Below are 26,869 nucleotides of genomic sequence, written 5' to 3' on the forward strand. Positions count from 1 at the left end.
TTTAAGAGAGATAAATCTTTAATGAACTTTGAGTTTATAAAAATAAAACAAAATAAAACTGGGAACTGTGTCTAAAGAACGACACTTTACAAACTGTCAATTCTAACAAATCTAACCCATGTGACTGGTTTCTTTAATGTAGTAAGTTCGCTAATCAGATTCAAGTGAGGGAGAAGTGACACACTGTGTCCTTTGATGAAAGCCAGAAGAGTGTGCTATCATGACTAAGCAGGGACCATGGTTCTGACTCCCGGCTCTTGCTGCGCTGGTCCATCCGAGTGCACGGAGCACAGAGCATCAGGAGAAGGTAATGGAGGGCTCGCTGGGCTGCCACACGCTCTCATCGTACAAGTCTTCTGGAAGTTCTTCTTCGTCTCCGTCAGGAAAGTAGGTAGGGAATGGCAGCCTCTCACAGTGATCCTTATATGCAGGCAGCGTAGAGTCTTTGACCTGAGAGAGTAAGGAAAAACCCTCACTCACAAGTGCTAGCAGTTATGGTACTTAAAGGGACCGCTAACAAGAGCATCTGCTTCTACGAGTTTGAACAGAATGCAATGATTCCCTACAGAGGCAAGAAAGACTCTACTGCTGCTTTTTTCTGTATTCTAGTAATTTGGATTAATCAATTTTCCTCAGTTGAATCAGCTCCCTCATGAGAATGCACCAGCAGTTATGACTTTGTGCTTTACTGTAACTTGTAAGTATGTGTGTAACTGTCCAGCAGGATGGGTATTTTAAGACTATATCTCAAATATCCTTTATATTCATATTCATTTTTCAAATATAGAGTTCTGATACTAAATACAAATTTAATACCTAATAATTACCATCTATTATTTACTTTTTGCTTGATCTGTTACTTTGTTTTCTATACTTAGAATAAAATTTTGGAGTTAAGGCTTAAAAACATGGAATTTACTGCATTTCCATTAGTGTTAAGTCTAAGAATACAAAAGGAAAAACATCACTCTTAGGTTAAATTTGGCAAAGAGCATTTTTAACAGAAATTAAAGACAGAATGATGTTCAGCAAAAACAACAAGAGAAAGAAACCCACAAGAGTTTACAGTAGCTATGAGAACATTTTACGGCTAAAAAAATTTCAAATTATGTGTGGATTCATAGCTAATGCACCTTAGCAAAGATGCTGATAGGATCTATAATGCTGTACTTCAGTTTTGGGAAATATTATCAGGATCATCAAAGCCTCCGTAGTCTCATTCAGAGAGAGAAAAATACACTTATATGCATGGTAAAATACGGTATATTCATTTTAGCAATGAAAAATAAATAATTTAGTCAAAATTACTGAGCAGTCGCTGGGACCAGGTATGTACACAGAGTTCTATTTTATGCCCCTTGTTGGAAGTGTTTAAAGAAATGATCAGGATGTTGCACAGAAGGAAACCATCTTGTTATTTTCAATTCACCAATTCTTTAATTAGGAAAACACCTAATAAGAAAACTATTTTAATAAAACTAACTTGATAAAAACTGTCACAAAGGAGCCAAGTATCAAGTCCTCAGTTACATTTACATTTTTATGTATCTACCGTACCTGGGGGTTTCTGACAACAACTTACCTGCACACTGATGTGTGCAAGGTAAGTGAATACCTGATGCAGCATACAATTAAAACGGCTCCGTTTGATTTCGTTGGAGCACCAGTGATGGGATCACTTCACCTGCCAACCCACTGGCACTCCGAGGGAGTGTGCTCCCTACACCCCTGGGCCCCGGCTGGTCTTCCTTGTGGGGTCTGGATGGGAATAAGGTGGTGGAAGCTCCCTGGCTTTACCTCAGTCCATCTGGCCAACGTGTTCGTTTTATTTACTTTTTTCCGTTCCTTCTAGTTTTGACAAGGACAGTAAGTGTCTGCGGAGGCAGGTGTGACTGAGCACAGTGGCACTGAGAGCCCAACCCTGGGCATCTTACTGGACCCAACTCCCACCTCAGCACTTCTGGTTCTTTTCCCCAAAGCAAAATCTGCCTATTTCCGGAAGGACAGAGGAGCACTGACATTTTGGCAGTAGCCCCTCTCTCCCACAAGGTCTTGGATTCATGGCTTTAGCAAGTGGCTTATATTATAGTTCATCCTCTATTTTCCCTGGGGAGCTACTAGAAAGTAACTGGTGCAGAGGACATGCAGCGAGTGGAAGAACACATATTCGGGTCAAAAGAGAATCTACGGACGACATCCCAGTACCGGGCGGTAGAGATCAGCAGCTGTCCGTACCTTGACTAGGCAATTTTTATGTCCGGGTACAGAGCCATTCACGTAGATTATGTTGTGCTTGGTGTTCACTCTCCACACCTACAACAAGAAGCAAACAACGTGTGAGGGAGGAAGGCTCCGGAAACAGTGACCAGTGTCACCTAAGGCAGGAGAGCACCCTACAGTGGTGACCACACCAGCACTGACGGCCAAGCAGAGGCTGAGGAGCCCTGAGTCCTACTTCAGTGGCTTGTAAGAGAATTAAGAGGGTTGCTGCAGAGGACTACTTTGGCTCCATGGAGTCTGCTGATGCTGAGAAAGACATGGAAATTCAGCTCTGCTTTGGCTACTGTTACTTTTCTTCAACTAACCACTGGGAACTCATAACCCACTGAATCTAATCCCTAAGCTGGCCAAGCAGACTGCCTTTAAAAACAGCATGGAGAAAAACACACACACAAGTGGAAGGGAACGACAAAGGGAAAAAAAAAAGACAGAAAGAAAATAAACACCACAGAAAACTGACAGGCAGATGGACTCTGCAGGGGTAAATAGGAATGGTGGGAAACAGGTTTATCTGTAATTAGCCTTAGGTGTTGGCTGGGCTGGACCGATGCGTGTTAAGAGCAGTAGGCACGCCTGTGGTGTGCCTGGGAGGGCGGCTCAGTGTAGACTTTCACTCAGTGGGCGGACACCATGCATGCAGCTGCGGCCCCAAATAATTCAAAGAGGCCTAGAGAAGCATTCCCTCTCTGCCCTGGAAACCCTGCTGTCGCCTCAACTCCAGGCCCCTGGGCTTTGGACCTCGTCCTGTCCATGCGCCTGCTTCCTTCTTAGACTTCTGCTTCAGACTGAGAATTCGGTCACTGGGTTTCCTGGTTGAGGTTTTGGACTGAGTCAGGGCTACAGGTATCCAGGGGCTCCAGCCTGTGGGAGGCCTAGAGTGGGGTTTCTCAGCCTTCATATAACAACCATAGACAGGAATCCTAAAAACATCCTTTGTGTATCTATCAGACTGTCCACTCAGGCAAGCATCCATCCACTCACGCAAATGGTTCCCCCTATCCCAGAGACCCATAGTTATATAAAATTACACATAAAATGTATGTAGTATAAAGATGGAAAGGACATATACAAAATGCAACAGCGACCACTTCTGGGTATTGCTGCTATGGGTGGCTTATTTTGTTCTTTCTATGCTTTGAGCTATATATGTATAAATATCCACATATTTGCTATTTTAATGAAAAATGTAAGTATATAGCACCCGTTATGGTACTAATTGTTTTCATTTAGCTACTGAAGATTTTCTTAATTTGGTAGATTAAATATGAACTTCTATTTTAACACACACACACACACACACACACACACACACACACACACATACACACACACACTTTATAAAAGTCCATGTGCCACATTAAGTGCTCTTTCTCCTTCTACTGGGATTATCTCCTTGTTTCTTTACCCACATCTACTTCACTCATACATTTAACATATAATCCAAGACAGCCTGGCATATAACCGTCAAGTTCTCTGTGACACAAATATCTAGAAACGTCCAGCAGCTTTTGTTGTCTAACGGAGAGCATTACACCTAATGGTTGCAATTTGCCCACCACCACCTCCCCTCTCCCGCCAATATCTTGTGAAAATATTCCAGCTCACATAGTAGCTTTTTAAAAAGAAATTATAACAACTGTACATTTCATCGCTTAGGTGTGAAATATAATTATACAGTCCTCTACAGTACAACTCATTTCGTTTCTTTTGAATTATTCTAATTCATGGCTACAACCACACACCTCACACCCTCCATCTTTAGACAGACAGACAGACAGATACACACACACACACACACACACACACACACACACACACACACACACTGCATCCTCTAGGCCTTTGCATGTAACTTACTTACAAATGGCACTTTACAGACTTACTTTCAGTCCATACACTGTCCTGTTCTGGTTTCCCATTTGCCCGGGCATTTTAGTTCCAGGCCAGACTCTGGCAACATCCTGAACAACAAAAAAAACAAAGTTCACATTCTCAGTACTTTTGATTTCAAACAGTAGTAGCTAAATCACAGTTTATACCAGAAACAAGAATAAGTAATTTCCAGTCTTTCAAATCCTTTATTCAGCTAGATCAGTAGAGAACTGAAGATAGATGTACACACAGTCCAAAAATGGAATTATATGAGAATTTTGAGTGCTTGTGAGAAAACTCCAAGAAAATAAGTCTTGTGACCTCAGTTTCTTCAGAACACAGAATTATTCTGGACTGTGCTGTGTGTGTGCGTGTGTATGCTCCTATGTCTAATGTTCTCAATAAAGTCAGCCATTGCATGAGACTTTAAGTCTGCCTTATTTTTAGGCCCTGGCTCTCCCAGGTTCATACAACTAGAGTAATAAGACTCATAGATGGAAAATAAACACGGACAAGAAGCAGACAGAAGGCATACTCACTATCAGGAGTACTAACTAACCTAATACTGACAGGAAGTTAGAACAGCAGCAATAAGGAGGAAGACACAAGCCATCACCAGGCCAGGGAAACCAATGGGTGCTCACCAGATTCCACCTCGTCCCTTTCACTGGCTTGGTGGGCTTCACCTACACTCTCCCCTTTCTCGACCCAAGCTATCCAAATCCATAGAATACTGTTTATCTGGCCCCAGTTGGCCCTGAGAATGGATACTCATCCCTCATTTAATGAAGCAATCAAATGTTACGTGAAGAGCCCATTCACATGCTGAACCCTTAGTGGGCGGACAGTTTGTGTGGGGCACTCTCACAGCAGCTCAAACTCCCTAGTAGGACAGGTCCCTCTGTGTGATGCTTAATTCCCATTTCGACCTGACTGGATTTAGGATCACTGGGGGACATACCTCTGGGCATGTCTCTGGGAACATTTCCAGAGATGTTCAACAGTCCATGTCACTAATGACATCTACTGAATGAAAATACCAATGTTAGCTACATCGAGTGATGGACATTGCCACTATGAAGATTTTAGTGTGCATATAATCCTTTAACTGGACATACACACAAGAATTGCTGGGTCATAGAGTAACTTTACATTTAATCTTTTGTAGCAGCTGCCAACCAGTTTTCCAAAATGGCTGTAACCATTTAAAAATCTCTGCCACCCATGTGTAAGTGGCAGTTTCTTCCTGTTCTGGCTATGGTTGTAAAAGCTCCTTATACACTATGGATAACAATCTCATGAGGTATTTACTTTATAAGTATTTTCTTCCATTCTGTTACTTGTTCTTCATTTTTATGATGTTATCATTTACAGCTTGAATGTTTTAGTTGTTGAGGAGGTGTACCTCATCAGTATTTTCTTTCTGATTAGACTTGTGGGTCATATCCAAGGCTTCGTATATTTCATGGTCATGAAGATTTATTCCTGTGCTTTTTTTTTCCCTAAAATTTTAGCTCTTAAGTCTGTCTTTGATCCATCTATCTTTTTCTGGTGGGGGAGTGCCAGAGATAGACCTCGAGACCCAGCACATGCAAGCACTCCATCACCGACCACCCCAATTTTATAACTTATTTTATATAACTATGCATTTTTACACTCCCAAAACGTTGCCAAAATAACATAAAGAATTCTCGGGCCACCACCAGATGTGTTGCTCTCGGTCCCATCTGCTTCGTCACTGTCTGCCTGTCCACCTTTCCTCCTATCACATTCAAATGAGTGGCAAAGGAGATGCTTTTATGTTCTCAGGAATAAGAATATTTTCTTGTATAATCACAGTTATGTATATTGATGACTCTTAGCAAGCCAACTGTACCATCAACATTTCCATAGTCCATCTTCTAATTTTGCCAACTGTCCCATGAATGTCTGTAATGCACCATTTCCCCAGTTAAAATCCACTTCAGAATTACAAATGGCCTTTAGTTGTCTCCTTAGAATTCTTATGTCTGGAAGAGCTCCCAGCCTTTCCTTATTTTCCACAGTGGCTAACATTTTGCCATGAATAAATTCGAGGTACATTTTTGTTAACAAAGAAATGAGCATAGGTTCACTTTTCTTTTTCTCTTTCTGTGGTCTGGAGCATTGAACTTAGAGGCTCACACAGGCTAGGCCCAGCACTCAAGCACTAGGCTCCATCTGTAGGCCTGGTGTGTTCACACTGGTCTGTCTGATCACGAACACTAGACCACATAGCTGAGGATGTGTAAGGCAAATCAGTCCCTTCTGCTGCTGCTACTTTCTCTGTACGGTTAACTTGCACTTGGAGAATAAGTGTAAATCTAGCTCCTCTCCAACCATTTGGTTTGCACCCACTGTGACTGCTGAGGCAATCATCGATGGCCACCAAGCAGCAATATGCTTTCTGTCCACAGGGAGGAACAGCAGCCAGGAGGTTAGTCCACTCAGTTCCACTCTCCTACACACTCACTCCTGCAATCCCCTCCTGTCAGCAGGAGCATCATCCCAGGAGCCTGCTTGTTCCTGAGAGAAGGCTATCCAGCTCAGGCTTGCCTTCAACTCACGAGCCCCTTGCCTGATGAATTTTCTGACGCAAGCTTCTCTATTCCATGAATTTTCCTCTATTACTTTTCAGTTGTTAGCCAAAATTGTCCCAGTTTTGCCACACGAGAAGCTCTTTAAGCAGGCTCTGTGTCCTTTCATGTGGCTTTCATTTGTTTAATCGCATCCTTGTTTTCCTGACTGAGGCATTTTGGGTTCATTGTGTTTTTTTAGTGTTGTGAATTCTTAACTAAACCAACTACTGAGGGGTTCCTTTCTGGCATGATGCTTAGAAACCAAGCCCTGCATGTTAGGTACATTTACTGCACTGGAGCATTCTGTAGGTCACTGCAAGCTGAGATGGACAGACAGACAGACACATGCATGCACTCACAGATACAAAGGGCAGGGACATACTGATAAAGTAGAACTCAAGGCTCATTTGAATTCCCCACTTCACACCTAAACATCCTTCTCTAATAGAGGAACATGATTCTTGACTCCCTTTATCAATATATTTATTTTTCTGCCCAATCCTACAGTTCACAGAGAATTACTTTTTTTTTTTTTTTTTTTTTTGAGACAGGGTTTCTCTGTGTACCTTGGCTGTCCTGGAACTCTCTTTGTAGACCAGCCTGGCCTCGAATTCACAGAAATCCTTCTGCCTCTGCCTCCAAAGGGCTGGGATTAAAGGCAGGGACAGCCATGCCTCATGAGAATTACTTCTGAACTGCTACAAAAAACAAATCTAACTAGAATTTAACATTTGTGTAGTGTGCTTGTTGTATATGATTTACTTTATTTGCGTGTGTGTGTGTGTGTGTGTGTGTGTGTGTGTGTGTGTGTGTGTGTGTATGGTGTTGGGCCCCTTAGAGCTGGGGTTACAGCATTTGCTGGCTTATTACCTGTGTGCTATGATCTAAACTCTAGGCCTCATGGCTGCTCAGCACTCGCTCCTAACTGCTAAGCCACCTTCAACCCAAAGAGTACATTTTTACATTTAGACTCGCAGGGTATGAGCAGGCACCTATGCTAAACTGCTGGAGTTAGCTGTTTTTCGTTCCTCTTCAGTACCCTGTGAAACACTTAGGGTTGTATTTACCCCCCTCGTGTTTTTATTTTGAACTGTAAACTCTAGCAAGGCTCCAGGAGTAAAAGCCACACATAGAAGAGTATCTTCCACTCCCGAGCCTTTCCACCCGGCGCCACCCAGCACCTGGAGACAAGCGGTCTCACCGCATCTTCCTGGCAAGGATGAAGCAAACACACACACTTCTTAGTCTGCAGCAAATCGCAGGCCTCACCCATTTTCCTTCCAGAGCAGCGCTGCCTCCTCTCAGCAGCCACACCACAGTTCTACCCAGCCAGACTCTAGCACGGGCACCCATCCTTGCTAACTACAGATAACCAGGGAGGACTAACTTGTGCTGGAGCACTGGGAGAGCACTCACAAGGCCAAGTCCCAGAAGAAGCGCTGCTGCGCCAAAGGAAACGCATGTGCAGTTCTACCAAGCTTCTGCCTGCTCCCCTCCATCAGGGTGGCATTCTTTTGTGTTCCCAGCACTGATTTTGATACCTATTTCCTGACAACAGTCTTGTGAAGAGATTTCTCTCCAGCTCTCAGTAGACAGTATGACAAAGACTCAGCAGCTTGGAATACAATCTGTTAGGTGAGGACTTAGTACCTACGGGGAGCTATGACTGTTTCTTACTGTGAGAGAAGACAGTACATGGCCAACCACCAACCATTACAGGCTGAATTACATGTACTCTGAGGCTCCAAGGTTTTATTTAAAAGCTCCCTAAACAGTCTCTGCTCTACTTCCGGGAAAGAAACACTAAATTAGCAACACCAAGGATCTTTTCTTCATTTCTTACATTACTACTGTTTACTTCTCTGTGTATCTCAATGGCTTTCTGTCTATCTGTACTATAATACTATTCTTGACGCCTCACACAGCTGTTTCCTTTAGAACAAAAGCAAATGTGTGAAGCGGCAAATGGAGCTACCTGCAGTTGCCTTAGTACTTTGGATGGGACACCAGGGAAAAGGAACGGAGAACGCTGCTCATGGATATTTATGCACAGGAAAAGGTGAGGCCAGGCCCATGAAACAGTGACAATGACAAGGACCCGATTGAAGTCAGGTTAAAACCATCGGGCTTGAGCTGATGGACAGCGAGCACTGTGCAGAGGTGGACCACCTGACACTAGAGAGCATTACCATCTAGTCTGTGGCTGATGCCGGCATTCCCAGCTCTCCAGAGGCCGAGGCAAGACGAGTACTGCAAGTCTGGGCTAACCTGGGCTACAAAGTGAGATGCTGCCCAACTCCCACTACCTTCAGTGAGCAGCATTATTTATACTCACCCCGGTTGAGATGGCGCCAGGTCTCCTGTGGGTCTTTGTTTGACCATGGGAAGCAGGTTGGCCTTTAAATCCCCATCTTTTCATGACGCCCTGAAAACCTTTACCAATACTAGGGAGGAAAAGTTAGAATTTACATAATGAATGTAGTATAAAATATTTCTAACTGTACTTTTTTGACAGTACCTTGGAGTTCTAACAAGCCTTCTTATCTAAATAACCAGAAAAGGCCATACCAGCCAAACTGCAAATGAACATTTCTTTTTCTGTCTCAGTTTGCACCTCCCCCTGGAGTCTAGCTCCATATAAAATGTTATGTCAAGACTATGAGACAACAGCAAGCTAAGCATGGGAATTTATCTGTGAAAGGTTCACCCTCATAACCTTGTGGTACAATGGCAAAGCTCTAGAAGCTTCTGTCTCAGAACAGACATGGCAGGCAGCCATTACGATGGACCCCAAAGACCCCCATCCCCTAGCAGTCATGCTGTATTTAATCTTCTTCCCAGGAGCCTGGGACCGATTTGGTTTAATGAATAAACTATGCTAAGAGATGAGCTGCAGCCTGAGCTCTGGTTACAGGAGCCCTCCTCTGGCACTCTCTTTTCTAGCTTTCTAGGCTCTGCAAGAAGTAACTGCCGCTATATAAGCACTCCTATGGAGCAGGATGGAGCAAGGGTGGCTCCCGTCAACAGCTGAGGCCCTGCTGCTGCCAACAACCATGTCTGTAAACTTGGAGGCAATTTTCCTCCATGTGTCTGTAGCCTTGTGAGAGACCCTGAGGCAGAGACAGCCAGGCCAGTATGCTGAATTTCTATCACAGATACTGAGGTTGTGGAGGTGTACTTAAGCAGTTGTGTAAGTGCCACGAGTCAGGGAGTCACGGCTAGGGCACAGAGCAGGGACCTGAACAAACAACCCTCTAGAGGACACTGAGTGGACCCTAATCTGTGTTGAATAGGAAGCTAGTAGAAAAGCAAAAGCAGAGAAAGGCAGCTTCTTATCAACCCAAGTACTATTTTTAAATGAAAACACTTTATTGCAGAGTCTGTTACAAGCTAACAACACCAAGTTCAAGTGTCACTAAAGGCCATCTCTGAATGTCAAGTACATCTCTACCAATGATACTGCCCAGGGCTGGGGCCTTACAGGTCTACTACAGATGTCATCTAAGTGCTTGTAAGGTGGAGATTTTCTTTACCTTTCACTAGACAGGAGCAATATATTTTAATGTATTGTGTAGTTTCAACAAAGCTAGTTATGATTAGATGTGCACTGTTCAGATTACAAAATAGCAAGAAAATCATGCTATCTCCCCAAGGACTTTACTATGCATTTATTAACAAAGATTATTTGGCAGGATAAAAAAAACCCCTTGAATAACAGCTTTAGGTAAATGAAGAACTTAACAAAACAAACAAACAAGTATATAACAAGTTATAAACAGAACCCAACAGGCAGGTTCTCTCAATCACACATCAAGACTTGTTTATAAATAAATTAAATGTAGCTTATACCTTTCTGCCAGCATATAGCTCCTCTTCCTCAATAACCAAAAAGAGTATTCCTATCAAAAAGTTAAAATAGAAAAGCAACATATATCCAATGGAAAAACTACTGCATAATTTTATAGAGAGATGAACATCAAAGAGAAGCTATGAGAATCAAATACTGAAATTATGCTTCAGAAATTATTAATATTTCTACTTAACAGTGAATTTTAGGGCATACTTGCAAAGCAATGTAAAAAGCTTAGCAATTTAAAAATGAATAGAATAATTGAAGAATAATTTGGAAGTATCCTATCATTTAGCAAGTAGCACCTAAGAACAGGAGGGGAGAGGGGAGAAGGGCTACAAACGCTCATCTTGAAGGGACATGCTTTAAAAGCACCACCTTCGCAGGCCGCTGCCTTTTGTAGATGCTCGCTCCTGCCTTCAGAGCTCTGATTATCTTAAGCTCAGAGCCTTAAGAGTCAGGGTGAGTGCATGCACCAGAAAAACGCAAGCAGGTAAATTACAGAAGATAATTGAGCTCATTTCAGAGTAAATGATTACAAGATGAAAGTGGTACCCTGAAAGTGCTAATTATGTGTCAGCTAATTGCAGATTGTTTTTCAGTCTGGGTCTGGAACACTTCATGAGTTCCACTGTGTACAACGGGAACCTCTTTAGTAAATAACCTTTAAACAAAAGGCGAAAACACAAGTGACACGACAATTATTGGTTTAATCCAGGATGCAGAGAATAGAGTGCACCTGTTGATCCACAGGAGGGACAGGTAGTGAGGCTGTCACTTCTCCCAATTGCTATCCAACTTGAGAACAAAAGTAAAACAAAAGCAAGAAATGAACTAATCTTTACTTAGCATGCCCTGGTGTGTTTCAAATGTATACATTTGTAAGTCACAGAAGAAAAGCTTGACAGGAAATTACACACAACACAGATGTCTATCTTCCTCACCCTTCATCCACTGTGGGGTATGTTTGCCTGCTTGTTTGTCTGAGACAGAATCTCATGCTATGGCCTGGCTGGCCTGGAGCTCACTGTCTCACTCAGGCTGCCTTAGAACTGATGCACTCCTCCTGCTCCTACAGGATGGGTTTGCAGGTGTGCACCATCTTTCTGCCTACCCAATGCAGTTCTCAACCAATGGCTGCAGAAATAAGTCAAACAAAATTTCAAATCAAGGAGAATGCAATTTTAGACATTTTAATGTTAGTGTGGCTTAGCTGAAAAGGAGGATAAGAAAGACAAATTTATTTAGAATACTTAAAATGTTTAAAAAGTCATTTGAAAACAAGAAACACCTCATTTACAGCAAGAGGCCTCATTTAATTTAGAAGACTACTGTTCTTTGGCCCATGTCCCCCATGTGGGCTGTATGCATGGCAGAGATAAAGCTTTTCTTAGCCCAGTGTCCAGCTTAAAGAAGTGAACCTAAAGCCAGGAGGTGGTAGCTCACACTTTTAATCCCAGCACTTGGGAGGCAGAGGCAGGTGGATCTCCATGAGTTCGAAGCCAGCCTGGTCTACAGAGTGAGTTCCAGGACAGGCAAGGATACACAGAGAAACCCTGTCTCAAAACAAAACAAAACAAAACAAAATACACACACACAAACAAACAAAAAGTGAGCCTAATGCCCATCACTGCTACTGCTATGCCGTAGAGACAAACATTTAGAGCAGTGGTTCTCAACTTGTAGGTCACAAACCACTGTTTCACAGGGGTCACATATCAGATGCATATTTACATTTCGATTTGTAACGGTAGCAAAATTACAGTTGTGAAGTAGCAATGAGAACAACTTTAGGGTTGGGGTCACAAGAGGAGGAGCTGTATTGAGGGGTGGCAGCACTGGAAGACCAGAACCACTGGGTTTACGCGAGTAACTAACCCTTCCAGGGCGCAATGCATAATTTACTGTTTCCCAATTCGCCCTTTATCCATAGCGATCACTACTATGGGAATATGGCATGACAAATGTCCAAATACTGACAACACAGCTTTAAAACAATCCGTCATGTATTTCTCGACATTGTAGGGCAGTGGTTTTAAAACTTGTTCCTGGGACAAACAGATCTGCGGTGAGGAGAGACTGCCTAGCTGCTCTGAACCCAGTTCTCGCAGGACACCTTCAAGCCTCTTCCTTTCCAGGGCCTTCTGGGACATCTTTTTCCTCTTTTCTCCTCAAACTCACCATTCACCTCTGCAATTTATTTTCCTGTTTACTTAGTTTCTGGAAGTCACTCCAAGATTAATCTAATCCAAAAATGCAAATAATTTTTAGTAAAATAATTTTATTAAGAAAAATCGTTACGCATACTGAAGAACAGAGAGTGTAATGAAGCCCAGGGCGTCCATCACTTGCTCCAGTTACTGACCCCAGGCCTGCCGTGTTTCATCTGCTTCTCTTGCTCTGCAACCCCAGCAGTGTACTTAGAAGCAATCTCTAAACAGTCTACCATGTACATCACAAATACTGCCATATGGAAAGCTAAAGATGCTTTTAAACTACAAAGCCACAATGTTTCCCACGATCCTAAAAAGTGAATGACTCCTTAATATCAGATATGCAAGCAGTGTTGAGAGGCCCAGATACTCTACACAGGGCTGCCCTCTGTCCTAGTTTGCTGTTTCCCCACCCCTCTGCCACCAACGCTCACTCTGTGGTCTCTTTAACCTTTGAGGTGTCCCTTTCCCTAACGCCTCATGAAAAGGCAGTCTGAGCATCCTGCTTCTCTTTTCACTGTGTTTTAAGTCACAGATTGGTATGCCAGCTTGCACTGGCCACCGGCTTTTGTAAATAAAGTTTTGTTGGGGTTCAGAAATGCACATTCATTTACATGTTGACTATGCCTGTTTTAGAGCTACTGTGCCAAAAGATGTTTGATGTATTAAACATATCAAAATTGAACTCTTAATGGCTTCGTGCTTTCCATCCCTTTTTCAAAGCACTTTTTACAGTGCTTTGAACTTTAAACAAAAAGCGGTGCTAACCGGTGAGTGTGGCCAATGCTCCTGAGCAGGGAGGTACTCAGTGCTAGAAGCCCTTATGCCAAAAATCAAGTAGTTAGAGATCAAGGAGCCTGCCTCGGTCACGGCTATTGAGGCGCCAGGACTCTAGGCCACCTGTTACCTATTAAGCCTGAGTCCTGCTGATGCTGGTTTTTGCTGCTTGGTAGGTTTAAATTAGGAAAGCAATAATAGATCACTACTAAAATGTTTAAACAACAAACCTAGGTACAACCCTAAACTCTTCCTCCCAGAGTAGCCTTCACCTAGCAGCAACATTCACTTTGATTTCAGGATTCTTTTTGAGAGATTATCTCTTTATAATCTAACCACTCACTGTTTCATTACATAAGCTTACTGCTCTGAATAGCTAGCAAGTTAACTAAAACAGATTAGAAATGGAGGACAACACAGAAGGATCTGTCCCCACATCAGTCGCAGGAGAAAGGAAATGAGGGGACACAGAACCTGTACCCAAAAGGTGACGTCTCATTCACAGTTACTGGGGAAGACGATTGGTTCATGGGCTCCCAAAGGCTCAAGTTCCCGGGGAACTGCTCTCCAAATGAGAAGCACTGGGGGAAGTGCACTAGGAACTTAACAGGAAAAACGAAGAGCAAGCAAAGGCACGTGTGCTGTCCAGACCCACGGCCCAGGAAGAGAGGCAGCAGTGAGGATGAATCACAGCTGAGGAGCCACCACTGCACTGCGAAGTTCAAACCAAGTTCCATGCGAGCAGCGGGTCAGTGTACCAGCATTTAAAAGCAGGGAGGAGTGCCTGGTGTGGTGGCCTGTGCCTTTAATTCCGGCACTCGGGAGGCAGAGGCAGGCGGATTGCTGTGAGTTCGAGCCTGGTCTACAAAGTGAGTCAAGGACAGTCAAGATTCCACAGAGAAATCCTGTCTCGAAAAACCAAAATAAAATAAAAATAAAAGCAGGGAGGCTAGCTAGAAGGGTCCCTGGAAACATGTAACACAAAGTTATGTAGAATCCAACTCAAGCTGATTTCAAGTCAGTCTACAATAAGACACAGACTAAAATGCAGTGTGCTGCCACGGGGCAACCCACTTCTCATACAGAAGGGATGACTGCTGTGCTGCAGCCCCGCAGCAGCAAGGACTTCCTCCAAGCGGCTCCTTCTCCTGTCTTAGGATTTGTGATATTCACTGAATTGAATTAGAAGTGATACCTAACACTGGCTAACCAAACCCAAGCTCAGGAAGGCTGAGTAACTGCCTCCAGGAGACACGTGGAGTGACTTCACGGCTTCAGCAACTAGGGGAGACTAAAGAGACAGGCTCGGCATCCCTTAAAGCCTCTTCTTACTGCCAGCCTAGCCCACGCCACCTCTACAAAGCTGACAAAGGGAAAGGCAGCTAGCGGCTTCCGCAGTGTCCATGTTTGACACGAGGTGCTCCTGATGTGGAACTGAATCTACCAACCGCCGTCACTAAGGAACTAAGACCCAGTCCCATCAGGGCTCTCTGGATTAAAAACTGCTGCGTGGTCATCGCAAACAGACTCCTCTCTCCCAGAGTATGCGCACAGCAGTCTCACTATCCAATGCTGATTCCAGCATCATGCTTTTTTTTTTTGAGAAGATACACATTCTTATTTTTTAAATATTATTCGTTTTAAAAATTAATTAATTTACTTACTTACTTTACATTCCCATCGTACGCCCCTCCCTCCTCTCCTTTTGTTCCTCTCCCCCATTTTCCCCCCTCCCCCCGACCACCATCCACCCACCCTAGCTCAGTCATACCAGGACTGAGCTCGTCCTCTTCCCCTAGCAATGGAACCCCTGCCAGGAGGAAGTGATCAAAAAGCAGGCAACAGATCCATGTCACCAACAGATCCATGTCAGAGACAGCCCCGGCTTAACACCATGCTCTCAATGAGGCCTGAGGCGTGGAATTTCTTCTAGTTTCTGATAAAACTATTGCACACGTGTTTTACAGTTACCCTGAGAGACACTTAAACACAACCACCGCTGTCACAAATAGTATAAAGTCCTACAACTCGCAGGAATTGGAAAGAGGACCCTGAACTCATGGCCAGTGAGTAGCCTCCCGGCACTGCTCACTGTGCTTCACAATCAAACTGTGTGTTGTCTTGGTCTTCAAAGCAGACCTGACTGGGACAGCACTTAATTCACATGGCCTTCAACACTCTGCTGAACATACAGAGAAAAACAAGGTAGAGAAGCGCTGGGGACCTACGTTTTGGCGGAGACGTCCACATACTGTCCAGGGCGAAAGTGAGCAGCGTAAAGAGGAGTCCCTTTGTGAAAAAGAAAATGAGAGTCGGCGTTATCTGTCGGCACAGACAGGACTTTACCCAGGTGCTTGAGCACTGCAGCTCCCAGCTGCGGTTTCAAACTTGCAGATTTTCTTTTGCAATTAGGAACATCAGAAACTCCCAAACAATGAAGCCAACCACACACAGGCTCTGGTTAACAACAAGAAGGCTGAGGAACAAGGGTCCCATGCAAGGGGCATGTGAGCATTCAGAGTGGCCACCAGACCACACCTCACTGACAGGCTTACGTGGCACCAGTCAGAACAAGGGGGTCCTGTGGTAACTACAGTCCCCTCTGCTGGCAAACACAGCTTAGTGATACCTGCTTGTTTCCGTGAATAGCTGAAGTTAAATACACCATCCACTTCACATGAGAGGAACTAAACACTGATGGGGCTCGATGTGACCTTTCATTACCCAGGGACTAGGACTCGGTCTCCCTGGCTTGGTACTGTTATGGTGTATACATTCAAACAGCGCCTGTTCATGTCAGATTATTTCTGTTCTAGACACAGTTCTGATAAATTCTCTTTCACCTAGCACAGGCCTAGTCTTGGTTTAGACAAAACCTGCCTTTACAGAGAGTCCTAATGCTACATTAGAAATACTTGTAAGGCACAGCCCTGACTTCAAAACTTTTGTTATCCTAGTTAAGAGTCAACGCTACATCATCATTTAAGAGCTTAATTTGAAAAAAAAAAAAAATCAAGGGACCAATGTAGTTGAGAATGAAACTGAAGGCTGTTTTATTTTGTTTAATCTGTACAAAGAGGGAGACTCAGTGATGTTTAAGAGATCAGTTTCTTTAAGGTAAAATTAATCTGGGTTTGTAAGAGAAAGGCAAAAACCTTAAATAGGGACTTGGTTCTGTGCATGCCGAAACACCACATTATGCTTTAAAATACAAATGACTTGTCATCAAAAACAATAATTTAAAAAAAAAAATTAAAGGATTACAAGGGACCTCTATTTTTGCCAGGCTGAACAACTCAAACTTCTACTTGGCCATCACTAATTCAGAAAATTGTAATTTAATATGGTTAGAGTTACAGCAAATATTATGTGGACTTGACTATATTATAACTATCCTAAACATGATCAGGGGCCCAGCCAAATTATATGTGCTAATATCAAAGTCAGTACTTAACTTTTCTTCAGAGCAATGTATTTCAGAATAATTCCTTCACATTTAAGGTAAAAAATATTCTTGTTACAAATCAGATCACTATACAATGATGCAAGCCTTACTTTAATTTTCGTAATTCAATTTATTTTGCCTTCAAGTTAAAATCTTAAACTTAAAAAAAAAAAATCACTATCTTCTTGTTTCATTCAAGCTCAAATGCTGAGGAGTTCTCCTGAAGGTCAAACACATCAAAACGCCATACTCTGTTTACCACAGAATCAGTATAAATCACATGCCAAACCTTCACTTGACATGCCATGGGCGCTGCTCGGCCATTCCCCTTTGAAGCTGGGTCTGCTCACTCTCCAGGGGAGTGTCACTGTCCCTGGCAGAATCCCAGCTTGCAAACCATGCACATACTTTAAAACTAGAGCACTGACTTAAAGAGGCTTTTTTAAAAAATGTGACACTCTCAACATTTGCAAACAAAGAGTTCCTCCCTCTCAGGGAAAACAAAGAGGGTCCTACAGCTTTTCCCACTTACCAGAGACAAAGACTTGTTTGTTCCTAGTGATTAAATCAGATAGCTTTTATATTTAAAAATAAGCGTTTGGGACTTTGTATTGTGCTTAGCTTTATTGAAAGGCCTGACATTAAACAAATCACATATTTGGATATTTTTACCTCCCTCCTCTCCCGTCCTCAGATTACCTGGCTTAATTATAGCATTGTCTGTTACATGGAAGATTTTAATTGTCTGTTTTGGTGGCAATCCAAGTTCTCGGTAAAATTCCAATATAGATTCAGATTTCTAGAGAGAAAAGCAGCACACATAAGTAACACATTAAACAGCACGAGTGGACCTGAATGCAGAGACCTAAATCAAGTTTGAAACACCCAGAAAAATACAAATCAAAGCTCTATTTACCTACTGAGCCAACAGCATCTAATACCCACTGTTCATAGAACATGAGATTATATCCTTAACCCACTATATACCCGAGAACAAATAACCTACTGCTCAGGAGCCAGCCCTGTGCACAAGTCTCAAAGAGAATGTATGGCCTTGCCAGGCTGACAGCATATGTGACACTGGTCCGTGGTCTAACCTGTCACTCTGTTTACAAGGCTTTTCCAATAGATTTATGGATGACCTGCTCTCTTAATTACTCAGGTCTCTTGAGTTACTGTCTAAAACAGAACCACTTTTTGTCACCTGCCAAACCCTCAGCCTATTTTTCTTATTCCTTAGATCATTTACCTACATCCATCATGATACACTTTTTTCTTTCCTAAATCATCTATACCTGCAACTCAGTGGCCTAAACCCTCAACACTTAGAACACTGCTGTTCCAGCAGCCGCGCAGTGAACATTGCTGTTCCAGCAGCTGCGCAGTGAACACTGGTGTCTCGAGGAAGCTATTGTTTCCTCCAAAAGACAGATTCTGGTCTCATTCTCATCTCTTCCTTTCTCATTCACTGAAAATACCAAAACCGCTTTCTCACCTTCACTCTCACAAACAACTCTACAATAGCAAACACAGAGGCTCTCTTTACAGGCCTAGTTCCTTGGAATTATTTTCCTGAGGTTTCAAATTCAAATGTATTTCATCTAAAAAGAGTTCAAATTTTCTTTTGACATTCATATAGTTCACTTGATTTATAAAGCATATTACTTTATTAGCATTGGATTTAGAGTATGTCAAGAAACTTCTGAGAAAAACTCTTAGTTTTTGGTACAAAATAGATAAAATGAACATCACACCCTAAGTTAACAGTAGACTCAAGCATAAAAAGGATAGGACAACATATACATCTTAATTACTTTTCAATTTCACTGAAACTGGATAATTGCTTCAACTAAAATCGCAGAATTATAAAACTAGGTCTTAGTCATGAGAAAAACCACAAGCTCAAATTAAGCTGAAACCAGAAGCATTGTTAAGAGTCTGGTCAGCCCCATCCTTTACACTTCCAAATAAACGATTCAGAAAGGCAATTGAGAGGCTGACAGCACGGCCGCACGTGGGCAACCCTGGCCATGAAGCTGTCTTCTCTCTGCGGAATTCCTCCTCAGCAATTGTCCTTCCTACAATGCAAGAGCTGCTCTGCTCCCAAGATGAATTGATTTAATCAACTTTTAGGGCCACTTAATGTTCTTAAGAAGAAATACTATGCACCACATCAGTTTGTATTTATAAGATACAAAAATGGCAAAAACAGACTAGCCTACTTTCTTTGCAAATTAAACGAACAAACAAACCAGTTCCCGCCCTATTATAAATAAAACTGTTTTAATCAACTTATTGTGAGTGTCCAACTACCTAATATTTTATATTTATAGGTCTTCTAAAAAAAACAAAACAAAACAAAACAGACTGCTCTACAAAGTGAGTCCAGGACAGCCAGGGGTATACAGCGAAACCCTGTCTTGAAAAAACAAAACAAAAAAAAACCAACCAAACAAACAAAAAAGCAACCCAAAAGATAAAAACAAAACCCCTCTATATAGTCAGTCTATTTGCAGTTTCCCTGAGGGCTAAAACATGTAAGTAGTTGGTACAATTTTAGTTTGGATAACTCTCTTTTTTAAGAAAAACACGTTTCTTATAAATGGTGAGTGCTTCCCACACTGGCAAAGCAACCTTTTTAGCAGTGCATTATTAGTGACGCACTGTGACAATTCCATGCACGCCCAGCACACACTCTGATCACCTCCCTACTCACTGACCCCAGCCCCTCTAACCCTTCTCTTTCTCTAACAGACCTTGTAGAAGTTTATGTAGCTGAGTGGTCAGCATCCACCTCAATGTAAGAAAAAGCACCTGAATCTCCAAATGCCCGCTGTGCCAAAGATTCACTGCAGACAATACTCTAAGGTCTCTCTGCAGGGGTGGGGGGACAGCAAGCAGTCTTGAGTATAAAAGTGGAAAACTACCATTTCTGAAAAAATTATTAGTAAGTACTATGCTATCTTGTAAATATTGTTAGTAACTGATTGATTACATCTTCATTGTAAAAGAGAATATATTAAATTATACACCTGAGTACATTTTCTTTAAGAACTGAGTCAGAGAATTGATGTGCACTTCAGAATTAGAAAATAATTTAGAGATCTCTCCAAATCCTATTTTTTTGTATGTCTGTTTTTTAGAGACAGGGTTCTTCCATGTAGCCTTGGCTGTCTAGAACTCACTCTGTAGACCAGGCTGGCCTCGAACTCAGAGATCCGCCTGCCTCTGCCTCTGCCTCCCAAGTGCTGGGACTACAGTTTTGCACCACCTCCACCCAGCTTCCAAATTCTACTTTTGTGAGTAAAAAAAGGATGTTAAAAAGGCGGGTAAAGAGGAGCTAATGGCAGTACCCAAGATCAGAACTTAGCCTACAACCCCTGTGTTCCCCACTACCTATTTATTTTTTTAAAATAATGTGCTCATTTTTAAGTATATATGAGTGTCTGTATGTAAACCATATACTACGTGCATGCCTGGTGCCTGCAGAGAAGAGAAGAGGGCCAGAGTATGTCTTGGAATTGGAATTACAGATTGCTGTCAACAGCCACGTGGTGCTGGGAACTGACCTTGGTTCCCCTGCAAGAGCAGCTGGTGTTCTTAACCACTGAGCCATCTCCCAGCACTGTTATCTACTATGTTTGAGGAATAGCTATCCATACATCTCTTGGAGCAAAGTAAATTGTCCCAGTACGATGGCTAATTTATAGATAGCAAGACCATAATAAGATCATGGATTTATTTATAAAACTGGTAATGAAAAATTACAGTAGTCGTAAAAAACAAGTAAGTGACCCCCGACCAACATTGTCCTTTTTAGTTTGCTCCCTGTGAATTGCATGGGTTCTTCCCCAATAGACCTTGCTGTTTCCAGTTCTGCGGCTGCTGGATTTATGCTAGTTCGTGGGCTGGCTGCCTCATTCACTCCTCTTTCCAACTTGGGGCTTCTCAGGGGTCATTACGTAAGGCTGTGGAGTCTGTCCTGCTCTTACCCGTGGCCAATCAGTCCTGACCAGGGTCTTCACTCCTCTATCCCAGATGCTGAACTGATTACGTGTGACAATGAATGAGAAAACCTTCATGCCATGTTACAGTCATGAAGTAAGCACATACATGTAGCAATTTCCTCTGAATGACACATTCCTTCTAGGAGGTAGTGGGAGGGTATGGCTCATGAGACCCAGGAGTAAACAAACCTTAGTTTCCTCAGAGCTGAGTCTTACTCATGAGGAGTCGCAAAGCTGTCTGGAAGGCTGTGGAGACAGCAGACAACTGCCCAGGACAGCACACTGGTCAGCTCTGCTCTTCCAGTTTTCCTTGGCCTGGGGCTGTCCACGCCTCATGTGGGGAGCTCCAGCCTTGTAGACCTTATGAGCTGTGACCTAACCTGGGTTGGGCTGAGCTGTCCATTGAACCCCTCACCTATAGTGCTCTGAGTAACCCCAACAAACTCACTGGTTTGTCAAGCTGGGCTTTGGTTTGGTTTCTTTGGTCTGTTGTGGGTCCCCTATTTGGGGTTGAGTAGATGTTTGTTCCTGTCTCCACGGGAAACGTCAAATAAGAACATGCAAGAAATATTTGCTACCTTTGACAGATAGTACAGCTCCATCTTAAATTTTGTCCATGTTTATGTCATAAACAGCAAAAAAATTAGGTTTGGAGATAAGTGGTGTATTCTGGTCACCAACTGGTAACAACCATCACTCTTCCTAGGTTTTGGTCTGGGCCATGGGCAGATGGTATTAACTGGGTGCATTTTTCTTTTATTTTTTGGTTTTTCAAGACAGAGGTTCTCTGTGTAACCTTGGTTGTCCTGGTCTCAATTTATAGACCAGGCTGGCCTTGAACTCACAGAGATCAGCCAGCCTGTGCCTCCTGAGTGCTGGGATTACAGGCGTGCGTCACCACACGCGGTGGGGCATTTTTTCTAACAAGCTCCACACTCAGTATTCGGTTAACATTCTACTCAGGAAACAATGCTCTGTTGAAAAAAAAATCTGCTGTGGGTCCATATGCATCCCAAGTACTGAAAGTTCCGTCTAAACACACAGCAATGCTTTTTATGGACTTCTGGTTTTAAAACTTAAATTGATTTTCCATAGAAGGGGAAAAAAGGGTAAAACACATTTTTCTATACAGAAAAACCCTGTTTCAAATTAAAAAACCAAAACCAAACAAATGAACCCAAGATCTACTGAGCATCTGTGACAGCCCAGGCACATTGGAGGAACGTGACACAGGCATGTAGTCCTGTGACAATCCCAGTAGGTAGGCAGTACCTTCACTCTCCTTTTAGAAGCTATGTAAACACTACAGCTTGGATAATCCTAGTTAGCTCAAAATCCTCAAGAGTCCAGATGCCTCTGCTAGGCTGCGTCTCCCCAGACAACGTCCTCAGGGCAAGTCTCAGTGACTACAGAGCATTCCCCAAACATGAAAGCATGTCTGAAGAGTTAAAGCTAATAAAATGTAGGACTTTATGAATGATAATATAGACTTACGTAGAAGCGAGACACAGTTTTCCCGCCCACTGTCAGGGCTGCTGTTTTTCCATTATGGTCTTCCTTGGGAGTGTATTTTAACACATGACAGTCTTGTACCTAAAAACAAACAAACCTAAGCCTGTAACATGATCCACCAGCCATGAGTGCCTAGCAAGGCCAGGATTTCCAGTTACATACTTCATTATCGCTCTAACACAAGCCACAATCATAAAATACATACTAAAGCCTTTGAAACTGTCAAATATAACACACACAAAACCTAAGTATACAGCAAAATAAGTACTTACAAAGAAGAGTTACCACCCCCAGACCCTGCCTGCCTCTCCTAATCCTCACTCTGGAGTAGGGGTTCTCAGACTGTGACCCTCAATCAGCAAGAGCACCCCCTAGGAAAATGAGCCCAGGCTCCAATCCAGACCCGACCAGACTTTAAACCCTGTGGCTAAGGAGAGCTACCTTTTACGCAACACTGCAGTCACAAAGCTCACCTTTCTGCTGTGTGTTGCTCTAGACTGTTCATTTGTACTGTGTTCAGACTGTATGAATGGGTCAAGATTTCCTTGTTTTCTTTGATGGACACTTAGGAAATTCCAATTCTGGGCTATTAAACATGAGGCTGCCTGTGACAGTGTTAAAGAGCCATGGTACATAACTGCTGGGACTTCCCAGTGACCCCAGGGAAACTCACGGGTCTAAACCTAACACACAGTCATAAGCTGCTTTCTGAGGGTTGCCCCACTCTGCCATCACAGAGTCACACTCTCAGACCACAACAGCTCACGAAAGGGCTGGAGGCTCTGTACTGGGTTAGGACTCTAACCATACACAAGCCTTTATCTTAACCATCACTGCCCCTCTGCGATTAGACCCCAGAGACAGAGCTGCCCAGAGGGACCTAACTTCTGTGCTTTCCCTACAGTGAAAGCAGCTGACGGTTTCTAGACAGTTTGCATTGTCTCCAGGACCTGACATTTGTCATCCCGTGTGGTCTTCCAATAACTGTTTGCAGTGAGGCATAACTGTTGCTTTGTATAGACTTATCACTTAGAGAAGAGGCAATAGCACCCAGGAACAAACCAAGTGGCAGGGCCAGGATTCAAACTCAGGGCCAAAGATCGTAACCATTTGAGAATAATTGATCTCAGAGAATAAACTGTGGTCTCTACAGAGGAGGAAGAGAGTCCACTCTGACAGTCAGCAAGGAGATGACAATTACAACCAGGGCCTGAATGAGCTTTATGTGAACATGGTGGGCTTGAGGTATTTCCAAGAATTTCCAAGAGTTAAGTGGGAGATCTGAGGACCTACGCTGACCTTCCCCGCCAAGGCACTGCTCCAGGTACTCCAATCCTAGTGTGGGAACACTAGTTTGGGCCAGACTCAAGCTTTCCTGGACCCATCAGAAGCAAAGTTTTACTATTATCTCTTATATTTTCCTTTACCAAGCAGTTTTCTGTCTGGGATACACATTTCAAATATTGCAGGTTATGTACACACATATCCCTTATATGTTCTATGTTTTCTTACCTGAAGTAACGTGACTGCATGCTTTTGACCATCCTTGGTCCATAAAGGCATCATGCCCAGCTTCAGGGCGATAACACCAACTCTGGAAGAACCTGGCAATAAATACAATATATTCAAGACTATTTACAGATGTATATATCTTTGACTATATTGGGCATGATATACTAGTAGTTAATTAATGTTTGTAAAATGAGCAAATGTGAAATAATTCTAACATCTCTGTTGTAAAATAACAGTATTAATGCAGAGCATATAAACCCATCCTAACTCTTTCAGATCCTGTCCAGGATTATCAATCAAAAGACATCTGTTCAAATTCTAAGGCATTAGATGGTATTATACTACACAGATGCCACAAGGTGCCCTATCGAAATATACTCTATTAAGAATGCTTGGGGGTCCAGGTGTGGTGGTGCACGCCTTTAACCCAGGACTCAGGAGGCAGAGGCAGGCGGATCGCTTATGAGTTAGAGGTCAGCCTGGTCTACAAAGCAAGTCCAGGACAGCCAGAGCTGCACAGAGAAACCTTGTCTCAAAAAGCCAAAACAAGAAAAGAGAACGCTTAGGGCTGGGAAGGTAGTTCAGCTGGCAGAGTGCCCTGAGTTTGATCTCACGCAGTGCATAAGCCATGACTGAGGACATATGCCTATAACTTGGCACTCAGGAGCTGGAAAATGGAAAGTCAGGAGTTCAAGGTCATTCTTGACTACAGTGAGAGCTCAAGCCAAGCTGAACTTGGACTCTTGTAACTGAACAACTTGTCTAAATAACTCCAGAGAACACACACTCAACAGCGGATTCTGGAAGTATGCTTGCCCAAACAGTACACGAGCATCCCAAATGAAAGCAGCTGTCTTCACAGAGTCTTTCCAGCCTCTTTTCCTTTAATTTTACACTCTTTGTATCTGAGGGAAGACAATATATGCAGAATGATTTTCCTCTCAACTACAAAACACCTTGGAGGTTGAAAATAAGGTGGCAAACCACAGTAGAATGAAACAGACACACTCAAGAAATGAAAATTCGCTGGATAGTGGTGGCGGATGCTTTTAATGCCAGCACTAGGGAGGCAGAGGCAAGTAGATCTCTGTGAGTTCGAGGCCAGCTTGGTCTACAAAGTGAGTCCAGGATAGCCAAGGTTAAACAGAGAAACTCTGTCTTGAAAAACAACAACAATAAAAAATTCAAGATGCCAAATGCATAAAACAATCACCATTTTCACACATCCAGTCATACTATAAGAGGTCACATCTCAAATCTCTCCAAATCACCTGGTTTCCAAGAATGTAAAGGCCACGGTTCATCTTTGAGGGGATTCAGTTTACTTGCTAATAGGGCTTTATTTTCATCATGGACCAGTTGCTTAACAAAGGAGGCATTTTCTTCAGAAAGATGCTCATCCCACCAAGTACTACTCTTGCTCTGGAGATTTCTAACAAAGAACCAGATGTTCGCTCTGAAAAACAACAACAAAAAAAACCAAAAAATTCAAATCGTTATTTCAATTTCATGTAGAGGAGGCTACAGTTAGATACTAAACTAAAACTGAAACCTAAAGGCCTCAGGGAATTGTGTATTTTCCCTAGCATTTCTTATGATAACCCTGGGCCTTCCACTTTAACCAGCAAAGGTTACCCTGGAGGATTTGTTTGTTTGATTTCCACACACACCCCTCCCCCCAACAGGGTTTCTCTGCGTAGCCTTGGCTGTCCTGGACTTACGTTATAGACCAGGATGGCCTTGAATTTACATGGATTCCCCCTGCCTCTGCCTCCCACGTGCTGGGATTACAGGTGTGTGCCACCACACCTGTCTTATTTTTCTTTTCCATCACGATAAACACACTAGAGGATACTAACCCAAATGAGTGTGTATTTGACAGTTTTATAACCAATGAAGGTGGCAGCATGTGGTGACTGAATTTTCTTTTAAGCGTACCTCCTCCCTGTAATGACATGACCTATGCTGAGAAACTTCATATGCAGAGTTTTAAAAACAAAACTAAGACCCACAAAACACACGATCTCCACGAAATATGTTTAATTCTTGCACGGAGTGGGTCTGAACCTGTCAACCTTTGTCAGTCTACTTTGGTTGGTAGTCACTGAGTTCCGGCTTAGAATCACGGGTGGTTTTCTACTTCCTAGCTGAGTTGACTTTGGACAACCTAGGTCCCTTTCATTTTCAGTTCTATCTGAAAAACTGTTATTGTAGTGGTCTGCTCACAGGGCACAAGTCCTAACATGGCAACGTTTATTACAGTACATGCTGGTTGGAAGATAGTATTGCGGCTGCTAACAGTCACAGCTAACCCTTAACTTCTTAAACACTGAAACAAAACCCACTACCCCTTCAAGCCTTTAGACTAAAAGATGCCTTCTTAATCTTCTGTGCCCCACTCCTGAACTGATGACCCCTTCCGCTTCTAACAGACCCTCTGCGCCTGGCCAAGGCTCTGTCCCAGGCACAGTTGTGTGGGCTGCGCACCCCTCCAGCCCCTCTCCTGCCCCCCTCCAGCCCCTCTCCTGCCCATACCCACCTCCTCCCTAAACCCGGGGCAGCACTTAGGCCTCTGGCGCCACAGCCCAGAATGTGGGCGCCAGCCTGGGGCAGCAGCCTCCAACCAGGCATGGAGTGGCCGGCCGGGCAGGGATGGCTCGTGACACCTCCCGGCGAGCCGCCGCGGAGCTTTCCGCAAATCCCCGACGCAAGCAGCACGCGTACACAGTATCCACACTACAGCAGTCACGCCGCTTCTCCGCCAATGCCCTCCGCGGAGGAAAAGCACAACCGAGCCACTTCCG

The 26,869-nt window shown here is 43.2% G+C and overlaps 1 protein-coding gene across 1 annotated transcript; it reads right to left on the reverse strand.

The window, feature by feature from the left end:
* MRPL3 (mitochondrial ribosomal protein L3) lies at positions 1 to 26,869 on the reverse strand. Its single transcript, XM_084753258.1, has 10 exons — positions 26,605 to 26,869; positions 25,337 to 25,521; positions 24,066 to 24,157; positions 22,536 to 22,634; positions 17,734 to 17,833; positions 15,818 to 15,878; positions 9,085 to 9,193; positions 4,164 to 4,241; positions 2,236 to 2,313; positions 1 to 450 (listed from the first exon to the last, which is right to left on the reverse strand). Exons 1-10 carry the CDS (start codon positions 26,694 to 26,696, stop codon positions 298 to 300), a joined length of 1,047 nt encoding a protein of 348 aa, XP_084609384.1. The 5' UTR covers positions 26,697 to 26,869; the 3' UTR covers positions 1 to 297.

This window comes from Acomys minous (genome assembly GCF_964271855.1).
Source record: "Acomys minous genome assembly, chromosome: 13".
Classification (NCBI taxonomy): domain Eukaryota; kingdom Metazoa; phylum Chordata; class Mammalia; order Rodentia; family Muridae; genus Acomys; species Acomys minous.